This window comes from Melopsittacus undulatus, chromosome 4 (genome assembly GCF_012275295.1).
Source record: "Melopsittacus undulatus isolate bMelUnd1 chromosome 4, bMelUnd1.mat.Z, whole genome shotgun sequence".
Taxonomy (NCBI): domain Eukaryota; kingdom Metazoa; phylum Chordata; class Aves; order Psittaciformes; family Psittaculidae; genus Melopsittacus; species Melopsittacus undulatus.
Window position 1 is genome coordinate 100,571,602 of NC_047530.1, and position 20,816 is coordinate 100,592,417.

Sequence of the window (20,816 nt, forward strand, 5' to 3'; positions counted from 1 at the left end):
GTATTCTTGGGAACTGATACAAGGAAGATCTAATGGGTCAATGTCTGCAGCCAGTGCTGCTGTTATTTCCTATTTTTAATGACGGTATTGACTAGAAGCCAATGAGCTAAATACACCACACACCGCAAACACCCTGAACCCCCAAGAAAGGTAACGGAAAGACAATCCGAATACTTGCTAGATGTAGAGAGCAGAGTTTTAGTTAGATCACTAGCATGAGTAAGGTTTTGTTTTACTGTTTGATCTCTGTGTTTCAGCAGGCAAGAAGTGATGAAAAGATTGCATAATTAAGGAAAAAACAGAAACTATTAATCCCAACTCCCTCTTTCAATGTCTGAAGAAATTACTATCCAGTGGAAAAGGACATTAAGAGAGAGATTTTTATAACAAAATTCCTAGGTTCTATCTGCCTAGCATAGGCATTCTGAGTTCTTTGGGGCCACAAAAATCTGTGGAGGTAGGAAAATAAATGCAGGGGTTTTTGCACTAGGTGATTCCCAGAAGATTCACCTATTCTGTCTGGTTTGGGCAGATATCCCAGAGTTATTCTGCTTCCATGTATCTCAGCCAGGGATTTCTATATGAAAAACTGGGAACTTTATCAGAAAATATGTTCTTTGGAATCTGATGCTACTTCTTCCTTCTGTTAGTAATAGCCTTGGCAATAGACTTTCTGCTGGTTTTGTAGGAGAAATTAAGACCTTCAGATCAACCCTTGCAACAAAAAGATGAAAAACAATATAATGAAGAAATCTGATCTATAAATTTGAAAGTGAAGTTAAGATTCACAACAGTTGTTTGCTCATCCAGATCCACATCTGAGTATGCAGTAGATTAATATTCACTTGATTTACTCGTTTCTTTGCACTGAAGAAAAATACATCCCAGAAGATGGTCTGGTTTTATGGAGGAACAGAATGGCTTAAATCCTGAGACATCATGAAAGGCAATATAAGTCCCACTGCCTTCTACTAATTGTGATTCTAAATAGATATCCTCTCTTAGTTCCAGCTGTGCTAGTAGAAGTGCCACAGCTGTTTGTCAGCAGCTCCTTATTTCAGACTGTCACCCTGCATCATGTAGATTTACCCTGATGGTATCATCTACAGGTAGATCTACATGAGTAGGTGTTCCCAGTGTGCTCCAGGCAACACTGGATAGCACAGTTCTAATCTCAAGTTTAAAATTCTGAATATGTCCATAAACACATGAGCAGCCCTCTCTATTTAAACATAGATACAGATTATATGTAAAACATATTTTGTCTGGTGAATGTCCAGTTTCATTAACTTACCATTTTAATAAATAGTTTTGTAATAACTAGGGGAGAGAGGTAAAAGATATTTTGATCAACACCAGGGAAAACTAAAAGCAATTACATGAATGCTTAAGAAGCAAGTAAGTGAATTTATTCACTAGATGCTTCCTGAGCTTGATCACATCATGCTGTAAGATTTGAGTCTAAAGAAGATCCCAGTAAGGCTGAAGGAATTTAAGCCTTGAAAAGCAGAGATTTAGACAGAATTAGCATATATTTTATTATATATTACATAGCATATATATTATTAGTGCAGAAAATAAAAAAAAGACAGCATTTCAACTGTTTGCGCTTGGGGATCAATTAACTTTTCTTCTTAATATGGCCTTGTTCAATAGATGCAGTAAACATGCAAAGCTTTAACAGGAAGGGATCAATATATGGGCATCAAAGACATCTTTGAGCAACATAAGGAATTTTCTGGTTTCCAAATTAGAAAAATGAAAATTAATCTGCAAATCACATTCACTACTATTTATGTTTTTTCAGGGTGAGGGTTGTTTTTTCGGGGGGAGGAATAATAATTAAAAAATCCCTTGATATGGAGCAAAAGCTTCACTGCATCTTCCACTACCACAAGAAATGTATGCTTCAACTCCCTGCAGAAAGGGAAGAGAACAGGAATGTGAAGCAAGTCACCTTTCTCAGACATGAAATTCAGGGGCTCCCCTTGTATTTGCCTTGTGAGAGGCTGAGTTTTTCTCTCTCTGTTCCAACACTTCATAGAAATACATTAATATGCAATTCTACTACCTGTCCCTCTTGCCTTTCCAAAGACAAAAGTAAGAGCCCAAATCCACGCAGAGGTTTGATCAGGTGCCTACTCAAATGACTAGAGGCTTTCTGAACTAATGAACATGCTGCAATTGCTCTTTCTGAAATTGGTCAAGGAACTTTCCTTCCTGGCAAGTTAAATAACAGGAATGTGCAATGCCTGTATTATCCTGTCAATTACTGGGACTGTCAGCTCTTTTTAAGGTCTGTATTTAAGGATTTTTTTGTGGTTATTGCTTCTTCCATCAGGATGTCCATCCTGAGATTGACAGGTGATAAATTTAAAACAGAGGTGCCACATGCACCCGTTCCATCAGTATTCAGCCCAGCATCAGTTAGGGACAGGTCTTCTTAAAAGAAAAATTGGTTGGCTTGCTTCAGTATTTACAGATGTCTGCACAGTACATTGGTCTAAAATGGAATGAATATATCCTGTGTGTACATTTAAGGGGATTATCATAAGTGACTGTCTGTGACAGAGCCCACACTGTGCTGCTGTGGTACAGAATAGGTACTACCAACCCACAGATCAATATCACTGCAGAAATTAACAGGCCTCAAGAATGACCATTTACACAGTTAACCAATATAGACATATGTAGGGAACTTCTTGTATAGGGCAGAGTTTCAAGTTCATTTAGGCTTTTAATCAAACTGGCTACCAGACTATCAATACCAACAAGAATATTTTAGCTTTGATTTGCTGTAGGCTATTCCTGCCTGAGTAGCAGTATCACCTGCAAAAGCTGCCTGCCTTCACACCCCTTCAACTTAGGAAGAGTAATATGGAGAGACAAAAAGCTTTCCACCTCCAGTTCCAGAAGTCGCTTAGTACTGTTTACCATATTTGGCCCCTCTCTCTTAGCTGAAGGAGATAAAAGAGAATTTAAGCATAAGAGAAACTGTATGTTTCAATTCCTCAAATAGTATAATGCTTTGTGCATTTTTAATAAAAGCAGCTATCTTGCTTTGATAGCAGCCTTCTAGACAGCCACAGCTCCACTGTAGCTTCTTCCAAGCCAAATGTAGCTCTTCAGTCTTTGAAGATATCCTGCGACTGTGACAAAGCATCTTATCTCCTTATGTATCTGCCTTTTTCTTTGGGTCAAACAACATCATTGTACTGCTCCAGTTTCTATTCTCTGAGAACACACTGCAATTTAATTGCAGTGCATTTTCCCTGGCTCTCCAGAGATCTCTTTGGGATGGTGAACATTTAGAAAAGCATGGGCTAAAGCAGATAACCAGTTCTAAGCAAGCAGCTTCTCTACAGGTGGTTTGAATCAGCTGTAAATGACAATTTTGACATGGGTGTTAGAATAAACATGCTAAAAATGCAACTCCTTTGCTAAGGGCTACTTCAAATAACAATTGTTTAAATTTGATCTGAGCAAGTCCTTCCTGCTTGGGCAGGAAGTTCCAAACCAACCTATCTTTAAATGTGAATGAAGACTTTGGGGCAGACCACAGATCTCCTGTGTCAGAGCCAAGAATATCCATCCTGTCTAGTAGGATCCTCAATGTCCTGTAAGCTGGGCTTTTAGGTGATATAAACAGAAGCAAAGGATACAACAGCAAAGTAAGGTAGAGCATTGAAGGTCTGGGTTTCAGTTGCAGTGTGGTTGTATGAAGGTCACCCAGTCAACCTACTATAAACAGATCAGTCGGTTTGAGGAATCAAAGACAGCCTGCTACGATATTAGCCAAATTATCCCTTTGAATATTTCCACCTATAAAATCTGATACACTTTCAACTACTAGGAACAGGCTGACCTTGCACTTTCTCCTCTACCTTTTGACATTCTTTCCTTACCTTCTGGGAATGCATTTGTCTCCAGATAGATGTTAAACCTCAAACAGAATCCAAAAGATCTTTTGCTACCTTTGAGCTTAAATTTCATTGAAGCCAGACTATACCAAGCATGAAAAGGCCTAAAAAAAAAAATAAATCCTCTGTCTTTGTTAGCAGTTAGGAGTGTCAGAAGCCGAGCTGCAAAATGGTGATTTCTTCAAAATGGAGCTAATATTTCAGATAGGTCTTTAAAAAAAATTCAGCTCTAGAAGGCAGCAATAGCCTTTCAAGCTCCAATGCTAATTCACCATTGTTCTTAATGAGGGAAGATATGGAGCAGACACACAAAGACATCTCTTTGCTTGGTTCCCATTAAAATCTACTAATGAGGCAGAGCACAAAAAGCAACCCACAGGCTAGGGACCGGAGAAGGGAATTTTAAGACCAAAAAAAAAGGCGAAAAAAAAAGAGTATCCCCTCTAAAACTTAATTAACTAATCATAAAGAAATGGTAATTAACATGGGCTGTGGTATCCATCTACATTTCATGCTCATGTCCTTGACTAACCATAGAGTTTCCAGTCCTTTCTTGCTTGAAAATGTTCTGTTAAAGAATAATGTTTTCAGTCATTACACGTCATCTTGTAGTTACTGGTGTTGGATTCAAGAATTTCTGTACAATCAAAGTAACTGTAGGTTCATTTGGGCATTTCAGCAACAGCAACTTACCTTGGGCAAGGAGTACTTTGGCAGTTTCATCTGTGTAAATGCATTCCTCCTATAAGAAACGTAATAATGCGGTCTGCCTCCTGATGTCAGCTATGAGAGAAGCAGGCAAGTTATTATCAGGGTTTTATAAAATATCTTTTTATTATCAGGGAAAACATCAAGCTAAAGCTGTCAAGGGAAATACCACTGTGTTGGTGGCAATGGCTTAAAACTGCAGCACTATTACAGTTGATGAATAAACATTGATCTGACTGACAGTGGCTGAAAAAGAAAGAGAAAACCTATTATCTGCAAAGGAAGACAAAGGCCAGAATTTCAGGTACAAGAGTGGACAAAGTGAAGTCCTGGCTTCACTTGGACCATTATGTCACCCGCTGATACCATAGCTCTCTTCTGCTTTACCACAATACAGTCTCTTTGCTATCTGCAGAGCTGCTGTATAGGCTACTGGTTAGATTAGCAGATTTGCAGACATGAAGATTGATTTCTATTTCTGCCTCCAGCTTTGATTCCTGTGTGGCCCCACACAAGCCATCAGATGTATCTGTTACAAGATCAGGTAAGCATTCACAGCTCAGTTGATTTAGTATTTCTGTGAATCTGGCCATTTATTTAAGTCTTTAAATACTGATGACAAGAACTTGAAAAAGCTGGGTTGGAGAAATATGAGGGTTCATTTCCTATCACATATTAAAGGGGCATGAAATTGAAAGAAAAAAAGTCATCAATGTTATCTGGCTTCAAGGGCTGCTGAGGTATAATCAATGTTTGTAAAGTACTTTGAAATCTTTGGATGAAAGGTACTGAAGAACAAATATTCCCACATCTCTATGTAGATATTTGCTTTAATTGCCTGATATCTGGGCTTATCAAGACTTTTCTTTAATAGTAAGTGTTTTAAAATGCACTGTAGTAGTTTAAAATGCAAGATAGACAGAAGCTCAGTTCATACCAGAAGAAGTAAAATAAGAACTATTTCTTATTTTAAACCTCTTTTTCTTTTCTTTTAAGGGAATTGGGCAGGAGTTAGGGGGAGGAAGTCCAGAAGCATTGTTTACGAGAGTGTGTGTTTATAAATAACATACGCTGTAGTGGGAGAAATAAACTCACATTCCCCTATTCTCATACTTTTCAGCCTACTAATTCGCATTCCAAATAAGAATGTAGCCTTACTGCAGAAAAGCTAGCTAGAGATCAAGGAAGGTAGTGAAGGCTTGGAGAGGATGCTCAGGGTGTTCATCTATTTTTCCAAGCTTTTACAGTCTGGTAGGTTTAGGACTATTCATCCTCTGCAGAACAGTGCCTGGGATAAGGCAGAGTCCAACATCAGCCACAGCACGTTATTTAGTGTTCCTTGCCAGTCAGATACATCCCAATAAATATGTAACCACCTGAAGTATCCCATTTTAAATTACCTGCCAACAGTGAATTCACTGTCTACTTTGAACAAAGCATAGGTTGTTTCAGGGATTACAGTATTCTTATTTCATACCTGTAAGCGTCATCTATTAATGATTGGCAAGTACTGTCTCTTTGACCTGTTATATTTAAGAATCTTAAGATGTCTAAGGATTAAAATGGGAGTTTTCAAAATCCAAATATTACATGATACCCTCTCAAACTGAATTATGAACATGAATGTATAAAGTTGTGCAAAGTCCCACTGGGCATTAAGGGGAACATCATAAAAGGCTGCCTCTCCTCATATGCTCCTTCATCCTTGCATCATGCAGCTAGCATAAAGGTGGAAGAAAGCTGAAAACTGACAGCACTGGGAACACTATACAGCAGTTTATATAGACAGAAAGAAAAATGCATCAAAATAGAAGGGCTATACAGAAAGGCAGACAATCTCCCCAGTATTAACTTTAGATGAGGCAAAGGGGTTGATTCTTTACAGTGTGTAACATCAGGTCAGAACAGAGAAGACTAACAATCTTGAAGAGCACAAAATCAAGTGATGAAGTAATGAATCAATTCACATATGAAGAGAAATTGCCCATCTCAAGACACAAACACACAGTGATTCTGAAATGAGAGAGCATGGATGAACAGTGATGCGTGCCAATGTTTTTCTTACCACAGAAACATTTATGCTTCAGACACACTAGGCACAAAAGCTATTCTGAAATGTATGTCAACCAGATTTATTAGTGAATGATTTAGGCTGGAGTTTATGACTGAGTTCATTAACTTAAAGTAATTAGTAATCAACTTACACAATTTAAAATATCAGTCCTCTCTCTTCCCTCCACTCCCAAGCATAGCAGAATATAAACTGTCTGGAAAACCTTGTTTAGTCCCAATGATTTCTAGTTCACCTCTCTGTTCCCTGCAATTCTGTTGTTATTTTTGTCCTCTTCGACTGCTATTAAATGGACACTGGTGGCAGCCTAATGAAACCCATAGTAGTTATGTATTCACAAGGTCCCACCTGGAACACAGCTTGGCTGAGTACATCTCATCTTCAACCTTTTCACTGTAATCAAAAGTGAGGCATAACAATAAAGCCTGATTACTCCTTCTTTGGTTCTTCCTCTGACTCCCTCCCTCTTTTTCTACTTCTCTCTCATGCTTAAAAACGTTCTGGTCTGCTCCCTTTAACAACAGAGGACTGACACATCACTTCAAGCTGGGAGGTTAGACCAGTAACTATAGAGTGCTGACAGCATTGCAGGGAGTGGCACAGAGCACTCCAGGACATAGGGTGGATGATCCAGGCATGAACTCTATGACCCTAGAGTGACAAGTTACTGGAAGTAAAAGACTATTAGCACTGTAATGAACTTCTACAATTCACTCAGTGCCTTTCTTATTTGGATCCAGCATTGTCTGATTAGTTGGGAGCTAACACACAAGCACACATATGCAAAGGAATGGAAGAGAAAATAATATAATATAGAATAATAGAGTACAAAATAGAATAAATAAGAGGGTGTTCTGCACCTGAACAAAGACGTAATCATCTTGGACAATGAGGGAGTTATGGTCAATATAACCTGGAAATGGTTTGCTGTGAGTGGCTTCACTGCAGTTCTGCATCTTGCAGGTGATGTACTGGGCATCTGAAAGGAAAAGAACAAAACCAAGACATGTGAGATCCTGAGCACAGATTCTTCCTGCTGTTACAAACCTATCAGCCAAGGCAACCCAAGTCCTTTCACTCACAAAGGAACTGTGAATCTAAAGATGTGAGTTTATTCTGCAGGACAGATGCCCTCTGTACTGAGCCTCTACAGTTTCTCTGTCATCCCCACAGTGCAGGATTTTCTATAGAGCATGATGGCTTCTCCATGGTCACATCCTGAGTTTATTCAGAACATGGCCAAGGTCAAGAGCATACACAAGTATGTGGAAAACTGTCCAATAGTGTGACCACTGAGAAACCCTTCCATGGTGTACTTCTGTATTCCCCACAGCACTTACACTCTGCAGAGGTCACCTTGGAAAGTAATTCAGACCACCTCCAGTTCAGAGGTTTTACCTAGTTCCCCATTGACAGTGTGGGTAGGTGCACTATGGCAACCTGGGCAATCATTCCACACTGTCTTGAAACTAGGAGCCTTAGCAGTCTCAATCAATCATATGTTTCAAAGTAAATGGCCTAAATGCAGCCCTAAAGCCATCTCATCTGCTGTCACTGTATGAGAAGCCCTCATCTCCTATTCTGAAGGCCCACAGGGTGCTCATGTCATAATCAATCACCTGAAAAAAAAAATTCTAATTTCTTCATGGTGTTAGTTTATCCTAGAACACAGAACTGGATTCTCAGTACTAAACCTGGGCTCTTTCAGATCAATTAAGTTGCACTTTGCTTCATAACAAAGCCGATTGACAGGAAGAAGGATTCTGACATTTAGTATTTAGTATGTATATGACAGAAACACTACATGGTATTTAATGTTACAACTACTGATCTTTTTTGTTGGAGAAGCACAGCCCCTTTTTTATATAATTACCACTTTCTGATCAGAGAAGCAGCATTTTACACTGAAACAGAAATGGCTGGATTTTTACTATCTCATATTTAATCTTGGTTTTAATTAAAATCTATCATTTGACATTTCCTTCTTTCCTTCCAAGGGCTGTTGACTTCTGCTTGAAACAGACATGCAGGGTAATGAACCATCAGGAAAGTTTGGTGAGGGATGATTTTCCCCCAGCATTCGCAGAGTTCTTGGAATATATAACATGTTAAACATTATTAGTCACTGCAGTTTATAACATTTTATGCTTTTGCAGCTCACTGCAACACATTAATTAATACACCCTGGACAGCACGATCGAAATGCATTTTCCTTCGGAGGGACATGATTTTTCTCACATTAGCCACGAGAGGGCAGGGAACAACATAACTCCCAGCCTGCTCATTCCAGGATGCTCAGGAAAGTTCTCCTAAGTTGTTCAGCCCTCTGTCCCTCTTCTCCCAGGAAGGAGGGTGACAAGGGGGCCAAAGACTCTTCCACCACTCAGTCGTACAGTGTGGTGCAGCATGTCCCCTCTTTGTCATAAGATGGAGAATAGGCATGCATCTCTGCCTGCAACACAAACAATTCCCACTCCTGTTTAATTCAGTGCACTGTATCATGAAGGACAGCTCCCCACACCTACCCTCACATTCATAGAATTGAAGAATGGCGTGGGTTGCACTACATTCAAAGGCCATCTAGTTTTAACACCCCTGCAATGAGCAGGGACATCTTCAACCACACCAAATTTCTCAAAGCCCCATCCAGCCTGACCTTGAACCCTTCCAGGGATGGGGGCATCTACCACCACTAGAGGCAATCTGTTCCAATGATGACACCACCCTCACTGGGACTCTAGATCTGAACACAGTACCGCAGATAGGGTCTCTCATTCTCTCTCAAGAAGGTTCCTGACTGAAACTCCTGGCAATCCTTAGCTTAAACAAAGCAGCATCACAGTTGAAATGTCTAACCTCACCATCCCCTGAGTTTTTGGCAAGACTGGGGTAGCTTTTCACACATGGGATTGAATCAGCCCAGCACAGAGTTATATAGCATCAGATCTCCATTTCCCACCCTGTTTCCTTTTTTGCCCTCAACACCAGTCTTTCCTTTTACTTCCACAAGGCACACCAGCTGTCTGGGAAACACAGATGGCAGTGCCTTTGGGTTATGTATCCTGAGAGCACAGGGAGGTAGTATGACGGGTGCTGCTGGGACCAGCCAGCAAAGATTAAAGGATCTCCTCCACAAGAGATATTAAAGAGCAGGCCAGGTTGACATCCATTAGAGGTGACTTAAGTTTTTTTGATCCTGTTTTAACAGAGGAATGGGGACTATGTCTATTTCTGCTGTGATGGCAGGAGGCTGTGCAGCAGTGATTGCACCACTGATGAAGATTTACTAAGGCAATTCTTGTGAATTTTTACAGTGCAATTCTCCACAGCTTCAATTCTAAAATGCCAGTAATAACTACTAAAGGGCAGAGCACTGAAATTGCTTAAGCTAACCTCCCGAACAGGCAAACCCTGAGATGGGCACACCAAGAAAAGCTCTCTCTGCTATGGGAGACAGAAAGAAGGAAAAACAGGCTTCTTGTAGTGCTTGGATCCCTCCCTTTTGCTGTGTTCAAATTAACACAAGGATTTTTTTTGGGGGGGAGGGGGACATTTGATTCTTATGGACATTTTATGTGATTCCATTGGAAGAGCTTTGTAATTTAGCATTAATTAATGTCAATTAATGTATTCAGTTGCTAGGCTCTGGAATTAATTTCATTAGTTTTCCCACACAGATGTTTTCCCTGCAATAGGTAATTAGTACATTATGCTTTTCATTTCCAGAACCCTCACCTCCAACAACAGCTGCTGTTTTTAATATACAACAAAAAAGTCATGCTGTGCCTGGAGAGAAGAACATAGCAACTCCCAGCTCTTACACCCCCAGACACTTTGATTTTGACAGGTTTAGACACCTAGGGTAGGATTCTTCTTGGGGAATGGCAGCATTTCTGAAGCAGAAGCAAAAAGTCACAAGAACACAAGAATGAGGGAGACATCTTGTAATGGAAACCTCTGACAAAATTGATCTTTCAGTGGTGAAAGAGAATTGCAAATGCTAACACACAGCAAAAGCTGAGACCCAGAAGGACACTGTGCCATTAAATATTTTAGTCTTTTCTGTTTAGCTCTATCTCCATGTTAATATGTTCCCAAGGGAAATGCATCTCCTCTATCCTTGAGACTTCTCTTGGCTCAGATGGTGGAGACGGATGGTTGTAGGTTGTAGCCTCTGCAAATGTACACAGTAGAGTTTCAAACCCCTTCCTAAAGCAGAGTAGGACTTTCTTCAGGATACTTGTTGCTGAGTGCTATATTGGACAGTATATCAAACCTAATACTGCTTTCTAGTCTATGCTTGCATGTAGATCTTTTGAAAACCTGATTTGATCACAAGAATCAGAGAAAATATTTACTGTACTCACTGAAAATGTATAAATTTTATTTTTCTTGTCTTTAATGTATTGAGGAAAGTATTATCTTTATAAATTAATTCATTAAGAACAAATCAGGAGTTTATGCAAAAAACATCCACATAATCTATGACTTGTTTGTCTTCCAGATTTTCTATGAAGTATCCCAGTTCATAATTGAGTAGCTTGGACATTAGGGATAGTTTCAGCTTTTGAAGGATGACTGGCATCCTGAACCACAAAAACACAGTAGCAACATATGCCACTGAAAGACCCAGCCCTGTAACCCCTCTCCAACAGTGCTTAATAACAGAAGCCTAGAAAAGGTCATAAGAATTTGTCCAGTTGTCTTGGTAGTCCAAGTACACCTTCAGCATTCGGAACCTCCCCTGGCAATGAATTCTACAATTCAATTAAATGTTCTCCCATAATTTAATCTTTCTACTCCTTTTTTTGAGAAGCACACAGAATAACTGTTCTTTATCCATTTCCTTCTGGTCTAAATGTCGATTTGTGAAACATTTGTAATATGGAAATATATTCAGGACTCTTCCAGACTGAGCAACTGCAAAGCAATTAACCACTAATGAAGATCAGTGAAATAAAGCCATCCCATTTACTAACTACTCACACATCTGTTTTTGTCCTGCTGCTACTCTTTCTTCTTTGCATGTCATAGTCAGGAATTTTTCTTTACATGGGGAAGTATATCCTCTGCCATTTATGGCATAAGCCTATAATTAGACAAACTAACAGATGTTATAGGACAAAAACTAATCGTGATCAAGAAAAAATACTAATCAGAACCAGGAAAAAAAAATAAAATAAAATAAATCACTGCACAGGTTTAGGGCACCATGGGAATTAATTCACCGCTCTAGCTATGTGAGCAAAAGATTGCCAGGCCAGGCTGCCTACTTGTTTTTTTCCACAGCAGTGATTATTCTTCCTAGCAACCTTCAGTGAAAACAGAAGTCTTAGCACAACTTTGTGATTCAGATACTATTGGCCAAATATTTGTTCCCTGTTGATCAGCAAGCAGAGTATGCCTGCTGACCTCAGGTGAGGCTTTGGTCTTGCAATCACAGCAGCACCTAAATTACCTTTCCATGGCAGGGGGGTTGGAACTAGATGACCTTAAGGTCCTTTCCAACCCTAACTATTCTATGATTCTATGAAAAGTTGCCGTGTAATTCAGAGCAACAGAAGAAAAGCAAAGGAATCAAAAGTACTTTTCAAATATCAGGAGTTCTCTACATTTTTGCCAGCATATTAGAAAACCCTCTAGCTTCTTTCACCTATATTTAAGAAGAAAAAATAATTTATAAATTAAAAACTCAAAATCAGTCAACATCTATCTAAATAAGTGAATGCATATCTCATATATGTAACAGTTGGCTTTCTTGACATGCACCTATAGAAACTGTCACTCAGACGTCCTCTGAGTCAGCTTTGCCATTCTCTGGAGGGCCAGTGGGTACCCAGTTAGTCTCCAAATGCCTTGTAGGAATCCATCTTTCTAATTCTCACCAACAGCCTGGATTATTCTCGAGGCATCACCTGATTAAAAGTTGCCTTCCATTTCAATTAGCATGAATACTGGGATAACCTTCCCCAGCTCAAATGAGATAAGCCCATAACCAAGGATCTTTCAGGACTTGTGTATTCGTTAAGAACCTAAGCCCCACATGTCATTAATTAATGGACCATAAAGAAAACACTTCAAGTTGCATTTTAGCAAACCTAGATTTAACCTCCACCAGTCACTCTGCTTGCTGTCTACATAACAAAGAGAAGCTTATCGTGTAGTTAACAACAGTAGGGGATTAATGTCTTACTGGGATGTTGACCTGAAAACAGGCAAAAAAATTTCCACTATTCCTGCTGACTTTGCTGACTTGCCTTTGATCCTGCTCCAAAATCAAAGTGGAACATGAGGGACACCCAAGTGTACAAATGGAAATGTAAGATAAGGTTCATATGAACTTCTTCCAACCAGAAAAATCAGTTTTACCACTTTGCTCTCAGCCACAGCTTGACACAGATTGGGCCTGAAGCCTTTAAAAAAATAAAAAAAAATACATCACATTTGAGAAGATAAAATTTGCCCAGTACTCTCCAAAATTACACAGCAGGATTAAAAACATAAATGGCAATGTTTAGCCCTGCAAATCTATCTCAGTCAATATGACCAAATTGCAGAGTCTGTACTCATTTTGTTCATTACTACTTGCACCCTAGTTTGATCAGACACACTGTGTTCAGGAGTCCAGAGGTTTTCTGGTGCTGAGGAAAGAAAAAATAGTAGTGAGAACGTGTGTTCAGGTACAATATTGTTAGCCGGATCCTGAGCAGGTGTAAATCATGCCACTGAAGTTATACTGATTTATGCCTGCTAAGACACTCCTATTTTGGGCCTTGTAAACCTTTTACATTATGTATATAAACACAATAAATAAAATGCACAGACAGACCATAATCATGGAGAAGAGATAGAGAGTTATTGGTTTTCTAGCATGGAAAGCCCAATACTAAGGTTGTTGCTGATAGATGTTCTCAAACAACCCTGCCAGGGAGATGGGCTAACATCATATTCTGCTGACATTTCTACTTCTTCCCACCTAAAGCTGAATTTGTACTACTCAGCTTCTGCTGGAAAAGATACCAGCACAAGAATGAGGTCTTTTTTTCTTATTTGTACTGAGTTCAGCAGGTTTTTGCTTAGCCCTTATTTTCCACTTCAGGATCTTTTATTTTATTGTACCGATTGTGGGGTTGTTTCCACACCGCTCCCCTTTCTTCCCCTCTTTCTCCCTGCCTTGTTCTGGCAAGTCTACCTGCTCAAATTTAATCCCTTTAGTGGATTTTTACACTTGGTTAACTCTCAAAAGAGATATTCCAAACAAAGTATAAATAAGTAAATGCAAGAAGAGAAAAAAAAACAAAACAACAAACCCTAAACCAAAAACCAACACAAAAAATCCCACAAAATAAATACTTGCCGATTGCCCTCAGCTTGATAAAAATGTATCTTTCTCACTTCAGCATACTTCTGCCAATCACCCAATGGCAGTCACACACCTTCATTCCAGAGGAGAAGCATTTGTTCATCCATTGAAGGATCATGGTTACTTCATCCAGGAAAAAGAAACTGATTTAGTTCTTAGAAGAAGGCTTTAGTAGCTACCAGACCTATAAACATGAAGTTGGTCATGGTAACCAGAGTAATGGGCCATGTGCCCACTCAGTCTGACTCAGTCCCAAACTCCTGTGACCTGCAATGCTAGCAAAAGTCTTCTGGCAAAAAATGCTGTGCTATGTTCCAAGGTTACTGCTTCCAGCTACCCACCATAGTCCCCTGCCAGAGACCAATGCTTCCCGGAACTGTGGGCAAAACAGAGTACGCACTTACTGAAAATCCAACGCACTTTCTTATATTGGCAATGTGCTGAACTGGGGACATTTCTGACTCATGAAGTATCAGCTGAATGAGAGGTTTGCAAGAGGGGTCACGCTGGCTGTAAGTTTGGCACTACCGCTGTATTTACATCAGTAGATCTGTCACAGCCCTGCTAATAGAAAAACTTCAGCTATGCTGCCTCACAACTAAGCCAGTATAAGTGCACAGAATCAGTTACTAGAGTTCAGCTGATGAGCAATATTTTTTTATTCTATAATTCTTTACTAACATGCCTGAGTCTTCAGTGAGGCCAGCTTCATCTACCTGTTTTTTTGGTTTCCACCTTAAAAGCTGTCATAAAGCTCACTAATTTGTTAAGCAGTCAAGAAATACAGTCAAGAAATTCTTTTGCAGAAATACACAACAGTTTTGCAAAATGTTCATATTACAGCCTAAGAACTCAAACAAGACTATTCAAGGCATTTGGAGCATGCCAGTTTCCGTGCCCACTATGAGTTGAACATTCCTTGAAAGCAGCACAAGAATATAGATCCTTAAACATCAACTGTAGTGCCTCATCTCAATGACCTCGAATTCTTAATGCCTTAAACCACTAATATTTTGTGCTGAAACAGACAGCTCTGTTGGAATATTTCATTCTCATTTAGCAAGTCCAGAGAAAACCTCACGTTCCCAGTCTTGTTGCCATGTCCAGGTAAGTGAATTTGACAGGAGAAATAAGAATCAGAGATCATAAAGGATAAGAAATAGATAATGCATTCTTTCACTTTTACTAATCTTAAATATCTTCAAATGGAAAGACTTTTTAAACTTTATGGTTTATATTGCAACTATTTCTTGTCAAAATTCATCTTCCAAAAAATTCTCTTTCATGTTCAATTTCAATGAGCTAAAACCCAGGTTACCTTACAGTTACTTTTTCAGTCAGTTTCCAATGACAAAATGCACATTTTAAGTAATACCACTGCATTTGGAGGTACAATTTAGGGGATAATTTTATCAGCTTTAAAGGCATTAATTCACTGCATCATTAATACCTATATATTGCAAATGGTAAATATTCACTTGTTCTGTTGCAGCAAAGCTGCTATTTACAGAGAAAACAATATGGAATTACAATGACAAGCTCTATAGCAGTCAGGCTTTTGGTCTGATGCCTTCCTGAGGCAATCCAGCATTGTGGAAAATAAATCCATGGAGAAAGATCTGCAAAAGCAGTGGAGCACAAAGATAAACCTTGAGGAAGCATGGGTGGGAGGAGAAAAGGCCAGTGGGAGTCTTACGGTGCCTGAGAGAATTTACAGCCAATTAAGAGAATATTTTGGAGTTGCAGGTAAAGAAGGTTCCTGGAATGGAGAAAAGCACCTCAAGAGGCTAAGCAAGGAGGGAGAGGAGCTGATGAAAGTGAAGGACAATGACAGGACAAGCAACAACAGTAAAGAATACACTTAAGCTGATCTAACTTTTCTAAAGTTAGACATATTTTCAAAGGTAGTACCTAAGGCAGAGTATCCCTGGTCTGTTAAAACTCTAAAGCTATGAACAAGATGATATTATGCATTGTGTGAAACAACAGCAACTAGACTCTGTGACCCAGGAACTTCTGTCCAATGCCACGTTCCCATGAACAAAATCACATAGGAAGAAAGAAAAGTGCTGTATACATTAATGCCACTTACTGCTTATCATCTGTTCTTCCTTACTGTGTTCTCAGCTCCTTTCACAGCCTGTCCCAACTTTCTGCCTTGCTGGAAAAACTTCTCTTCTGGCAAACCTGCCCTGAATCAGTCAAACCCCTCATATTACATGAGTGAATCACTAAATATAAGCCAGATTTCCATCATGATACTTGCTGGTTACAAGAATATAAGGGCAGTCCAGAATCATAGAATCACAGAATCAACCTGGTTGGAAAAGACCTTTGAGATCATGAAGTCCAGCCCTTACCCCAGCACTGCCAAGGCCACCACTAACCCATGGCACTGAGGGCCTCATCTACGGAGTGTGAACACTTCCAGGGATGGTGACTCCAGCCCTGCCCTGGGCAGCCCGTTCCAATGCCTGAGCACGCTCTGGGGAAGGAATTGTTCCTCATCTCCATCTAAACATCCCGTGGTGCAGATTGAAGTAATTTCCTCTTGTCCCACCCCTTTTTCCTTGGGAGCAGAGCCCAGCCTCCTCCTGCCTCCATCCTCCTGTCAGGCACTTGTAGAGAGCAATAAGGTCCCCGCTGAGCCTTATCTTCTCCAGACTAAACAACACCAGGTCCCTCACCTGTTCTCCATCACACTTGTGCTCCACGTCCTGCACCAGCTCCATTGCCCTTCTCTGGCCCCACTCCAGCACCTCAATGTCTCTCTTGCAGTGAGGGGCCCAGAGCTGAACACAGGATTAGAGGTGCAGCCTCACCAGTGCCCAGTGCATAGGCACAATCACTGCCCTGGCCCTGCCGCCACACTGCTGCTGATACAGGCCATACTGCAATATTTAAAAGCTGATGTACTTACGACCATCCACTGTCTTTGCCTCCAGGTGAACGAGATCAGGTTCTCTACCAGACCCCATCATAGACCTGTAAAAGACAAATTGATACAAAGGAATTAAAAAGAACAGATACGATTAACGTCTGGCATTAATTCCACAGGAGGTCCTATTTAACTGGACCTAAACTCATGCTCACAAATAAGAGCTGATGATGTTTAAAGCACTTTGGAGTTTTCCCTAACATAAACTTGAAAATTTGAAAAAAAAATCTACCATTTTATCTAGTCAATGTCATTGAACTTATGACTTATTTATTTCTGATCCCTGTACTTCACTTATTTCCGCCTGGAAACTTGTTTCTGTTGTTGTTGGTGTCTGACATTCTTATGTGTCTCCTGGTTCGGTCTGAATGGTGCATTTCAGCTCTGGGTGGGATAAAGAAGACTTTAATTGATGGGATAATAGTGTTTGCCAGCATACTAATTATAGCTGTTCCTTTATATTGGACATTTTATGCACATTTGCTTAATTGACACTCTTAATGATCAATGTTCCCTCGTTAATTAAGATATTTTAAAACCCCACTTCATCTCAGGACATTTTATCACTTCTGATCTAATAAAAACAATGTTCCATTAATAAAAGAAATTTCAGATTGACTCAAAAAATGACTGTTCATTCACTCAGAGTTAACAAGCAACAACATAAAGTCAATGAGCACTGCAAATAAGGGTTTCTTGGACTCAAGCTTTGCTTCCATTTTTAAGTTCCCCTGCACTGCCATTGCTGGCCTCGACAACTCCCTGGGACAGTTCAAATGGCCTGTGGTTTGGTAGACACTCTGAATTATAGCAGTACAGGCTGCAAGTGTATGCTAATCCCATTAAAAGCCAGCCTCAGCAGCATCTCTGACAATCAGTCTTGTTTCTGGTCTTGGTCCTATTATCCAGGTCATAATCTTAGATTATGGCTAAAGGTTAAACAACCAGTTTCTTGTTAGCTGCTGTTAGTTGAATGAGGGAAGAGAAACATTCATTTCTAGTGATAAATTAGATGTTGTTCTGTTCAAAACCTCACTATTTTTCAGAAAATCAAAAGTGAAGTTCAAACAGCAATTTAGACCTTCATTCCGTTCCCACTGACTGCAATCAGAGGCAGCTCCAGCCTCTAATCATCATGCACATTACCTACCTAATAACCATTATGAAAATGTTAACAAGACTATTTGTGTCCTGATTAATCCTTAGCTATGCTTGACAAAACCTGTAGCAATTCTCTAGCTCAAAAAAGGTTTGGATATTTTTGTTCTCCTTTGCTGGGAATGGAAGTTTCAAAAAAGACTCTGAGCCAGCACTGCTTTCACCTCTTCTCTATTTTTAATAACATTTATGGCAAGGCCTTTTTCTCCTTTCTCCTGTCAGATTATATTTAAAATATCTGCTTCCTGATAATTAATACTACATGGGTGGGAAGGGAGTAACTTCCTAAAGCATTCTTCCTTCACTTGCAAACTTCAACACATTTAGGGCCAAAATGCTGGACCTGCTAGTTACAATTCAGTTCAAGGTAGATAGATATCAGTGACAAACACCTCTTAAAAACTGCAGAAGCCTAAGCTTGTAATTTAGCATATCTCCTTTTTATTCTTGTTTGTTCAAGCTGGCTTTAAGCACACCTGAAACTAGGCTATTACAGAAGACACAGAACAGCTTTGCAGCACGTTCCTCCTCCTGACCTCACACAGCCCCATGGGGAGGTGAACTCTCCAAAGAAACAAGCATTATATTCCACAGATTTAAGCACACTGTCTCCTCAGAAAGATGCAACAATGGTATTCATCCAGCAAAGAACTTGCTGCCCTAATAAAAGCCTGTGAATCTGCAGTCAGGTTCTTTGTGAGTTTCCTCCTCATAGTGCTATTCTGATATTCCTCTATTGCATCTTCTTCACGAAAGTCAGCTAATTCAGAATGAGATGCCTCACTGATGGATGGGATGTGACTCCTGTTTTCACTTGTGATATGAGCTATAATTTATATCAAACTTTTAAATGTCTTAAAAGCAGCATATAAATATCTGGACCCTCTAAGCCCTGAAAGCTAGAACACTACAGCTGTAGTGACCTGCGTATTACTTACTTTCAGACTGTGACAGTCAGTTACTGGGACTGCAGAAGCTTCAACTCAAGGAAGAATTAAGCCATCAGTTGTCCCAAGGATGTACAAAACAAGGATGGCTGAAACATAACTGGTGATAAGCATTATTCATATGTTCAAGGGCTTTCTTTCTTTTGAGATCTCCTAACCTCTGTAAATTGGAAAAGTGATGACAAATGATAAAAACTAAGGTGCAGAGAATCTAAGAGAGTTCCTAAAGTCAAACAGGACATCCGAGGTAGAGGAAAGAACCATATCTAGCTCTTCCTATCTGCTAGATCTTTCTTCCTCCCATAGAAAATACACATTTCATTGGTTTGATATATAATAGGCTTAATTTACTTGTAACAACACAAGGTCATGCTCAGACCCATAATATAAATAACACAAACAACCGGTTGCAAAGGACAGGCAAAATAGAAATACATATCTGCTGAACTCAGTATTAGCTGTACACAGCTGACATTCAGAAGCATATCACTCCCATATGGGTTCTGCTGAGAATTTTCTGACCAAAACTTTTTAATATCTTATTTTCTTGTATCATGCTGTATTGTTCCATGGTAGCCCAGTGATATTTCGATATACATCCCTCCATAACACCTGAAAAGCCATATAAAGTAATGTTCATTTTACCCAGTTATATACTGAAGATATTTAACTCTGAGCTAATCACACACAACTCTTTTTGCAGGCAGTGAGGAGAAACAGGCAGTTTTGCACTGTGGTTCATCTGAACGGCATTAATATGAGAACACAAGCATTAGCCTAGAAAGGGCTGTTTCTCTCCATTGAATATAAGATGCTATGCTACAGTCAATCACATGTGATCCCATAAAGGTCCTGAAGCAGGTAAGACAACACACCTGAAATATGTTTACCTACCTTTCAAAACATGAATTACAGATAAATTATGGGTTGTTAAGTAAAGGAGAAATGGAATGTCCTGGGTTGCCTTCTCTGAGAGTTTTATATTTTTTATATATCTTACGTCAGCTTTATTATTTACTATATGAATGTAAAAGCCTACGAGACATTCAGAACGCAATACTGACCACAGTGAGCATGTACAGGAGATAAATATCATCCTCTTGGTTACACTGCACCTGAGAACATGCACCCTATAGGACAGGGACATCCTTTTACATGCATAGGAAAATCAGTTCTTAAAGCGCCTACTGGAAACAAGGTGTTAGGAACTGTGGAACATGTATCAGAAATCTTCAACTTTTAGTATGTCTATTATACCACCACTGAGCATGCAGCTACACTATTAGTGATTTTCTTGGCTTTTTCATTTGACTGGGGAAAAAGAAAAGTCATCCCTAGAAGCTTAGGAAGACACTGGACACCAACAAGCCTACTATTATTAAATAACAGTGTTAAGCCCATAACATTAGTATAAAACAAAATTAATAAACCTAACTGATTACAAAGAAATTCCAGTCCTGACTGATGACCGGGTTCAAAGGCTCTTATACCAAAACTAGAGCGATCAATAAATACAAGTTTCACATACAGAAGAAGAAACTACATGCTGGATTTGCCCTAGGTAACACCAAAGCCTCAAACTCAGTGAATCTAACATGATACAACTGCCTGCTCTACTTCATTATCTTTTGTGCACACAGACAAAGCAACCTGGTCAAGCTACACTTCACAAGCTAAGCAAGGAAAAGCACTGTGCTTTTGATAGCTTGTA

At 39.6% G+C, this 20,816-nt stretch overlaps 1 protein-coding gene across 1 annotated transcript in view; it reads right to left on the bottom strand.

The window, feature by feature from the left end:
- Nucleotides 1-20,816, bottom strand: part of LOC101878591 (VPS10 domain-containing receptor SorCS1) — a 201,585-nt gene that overhangs the window by 67,477 nt on the left and 113,292 nt on the right. The window contains exons 6-8 of the mRNA XM_034061349.1: nt 16,983-17,047; nt 7,560-7,678; nt 4,614-4,703 (exon numbers count right to left, since the gene is read on the bottom strand). Of these exons, the coding sequence (XP_033917240.1) occupies nt 4,614-4,703; nt 7,560-7,678; nt 16,983-17,047 (274 nt within the window). The remainder of the gene's footprint in view (nt 1-4,613; nt 4,704-7,559; nt 7,679-16,982; nt 17,048-20,816) is intronic.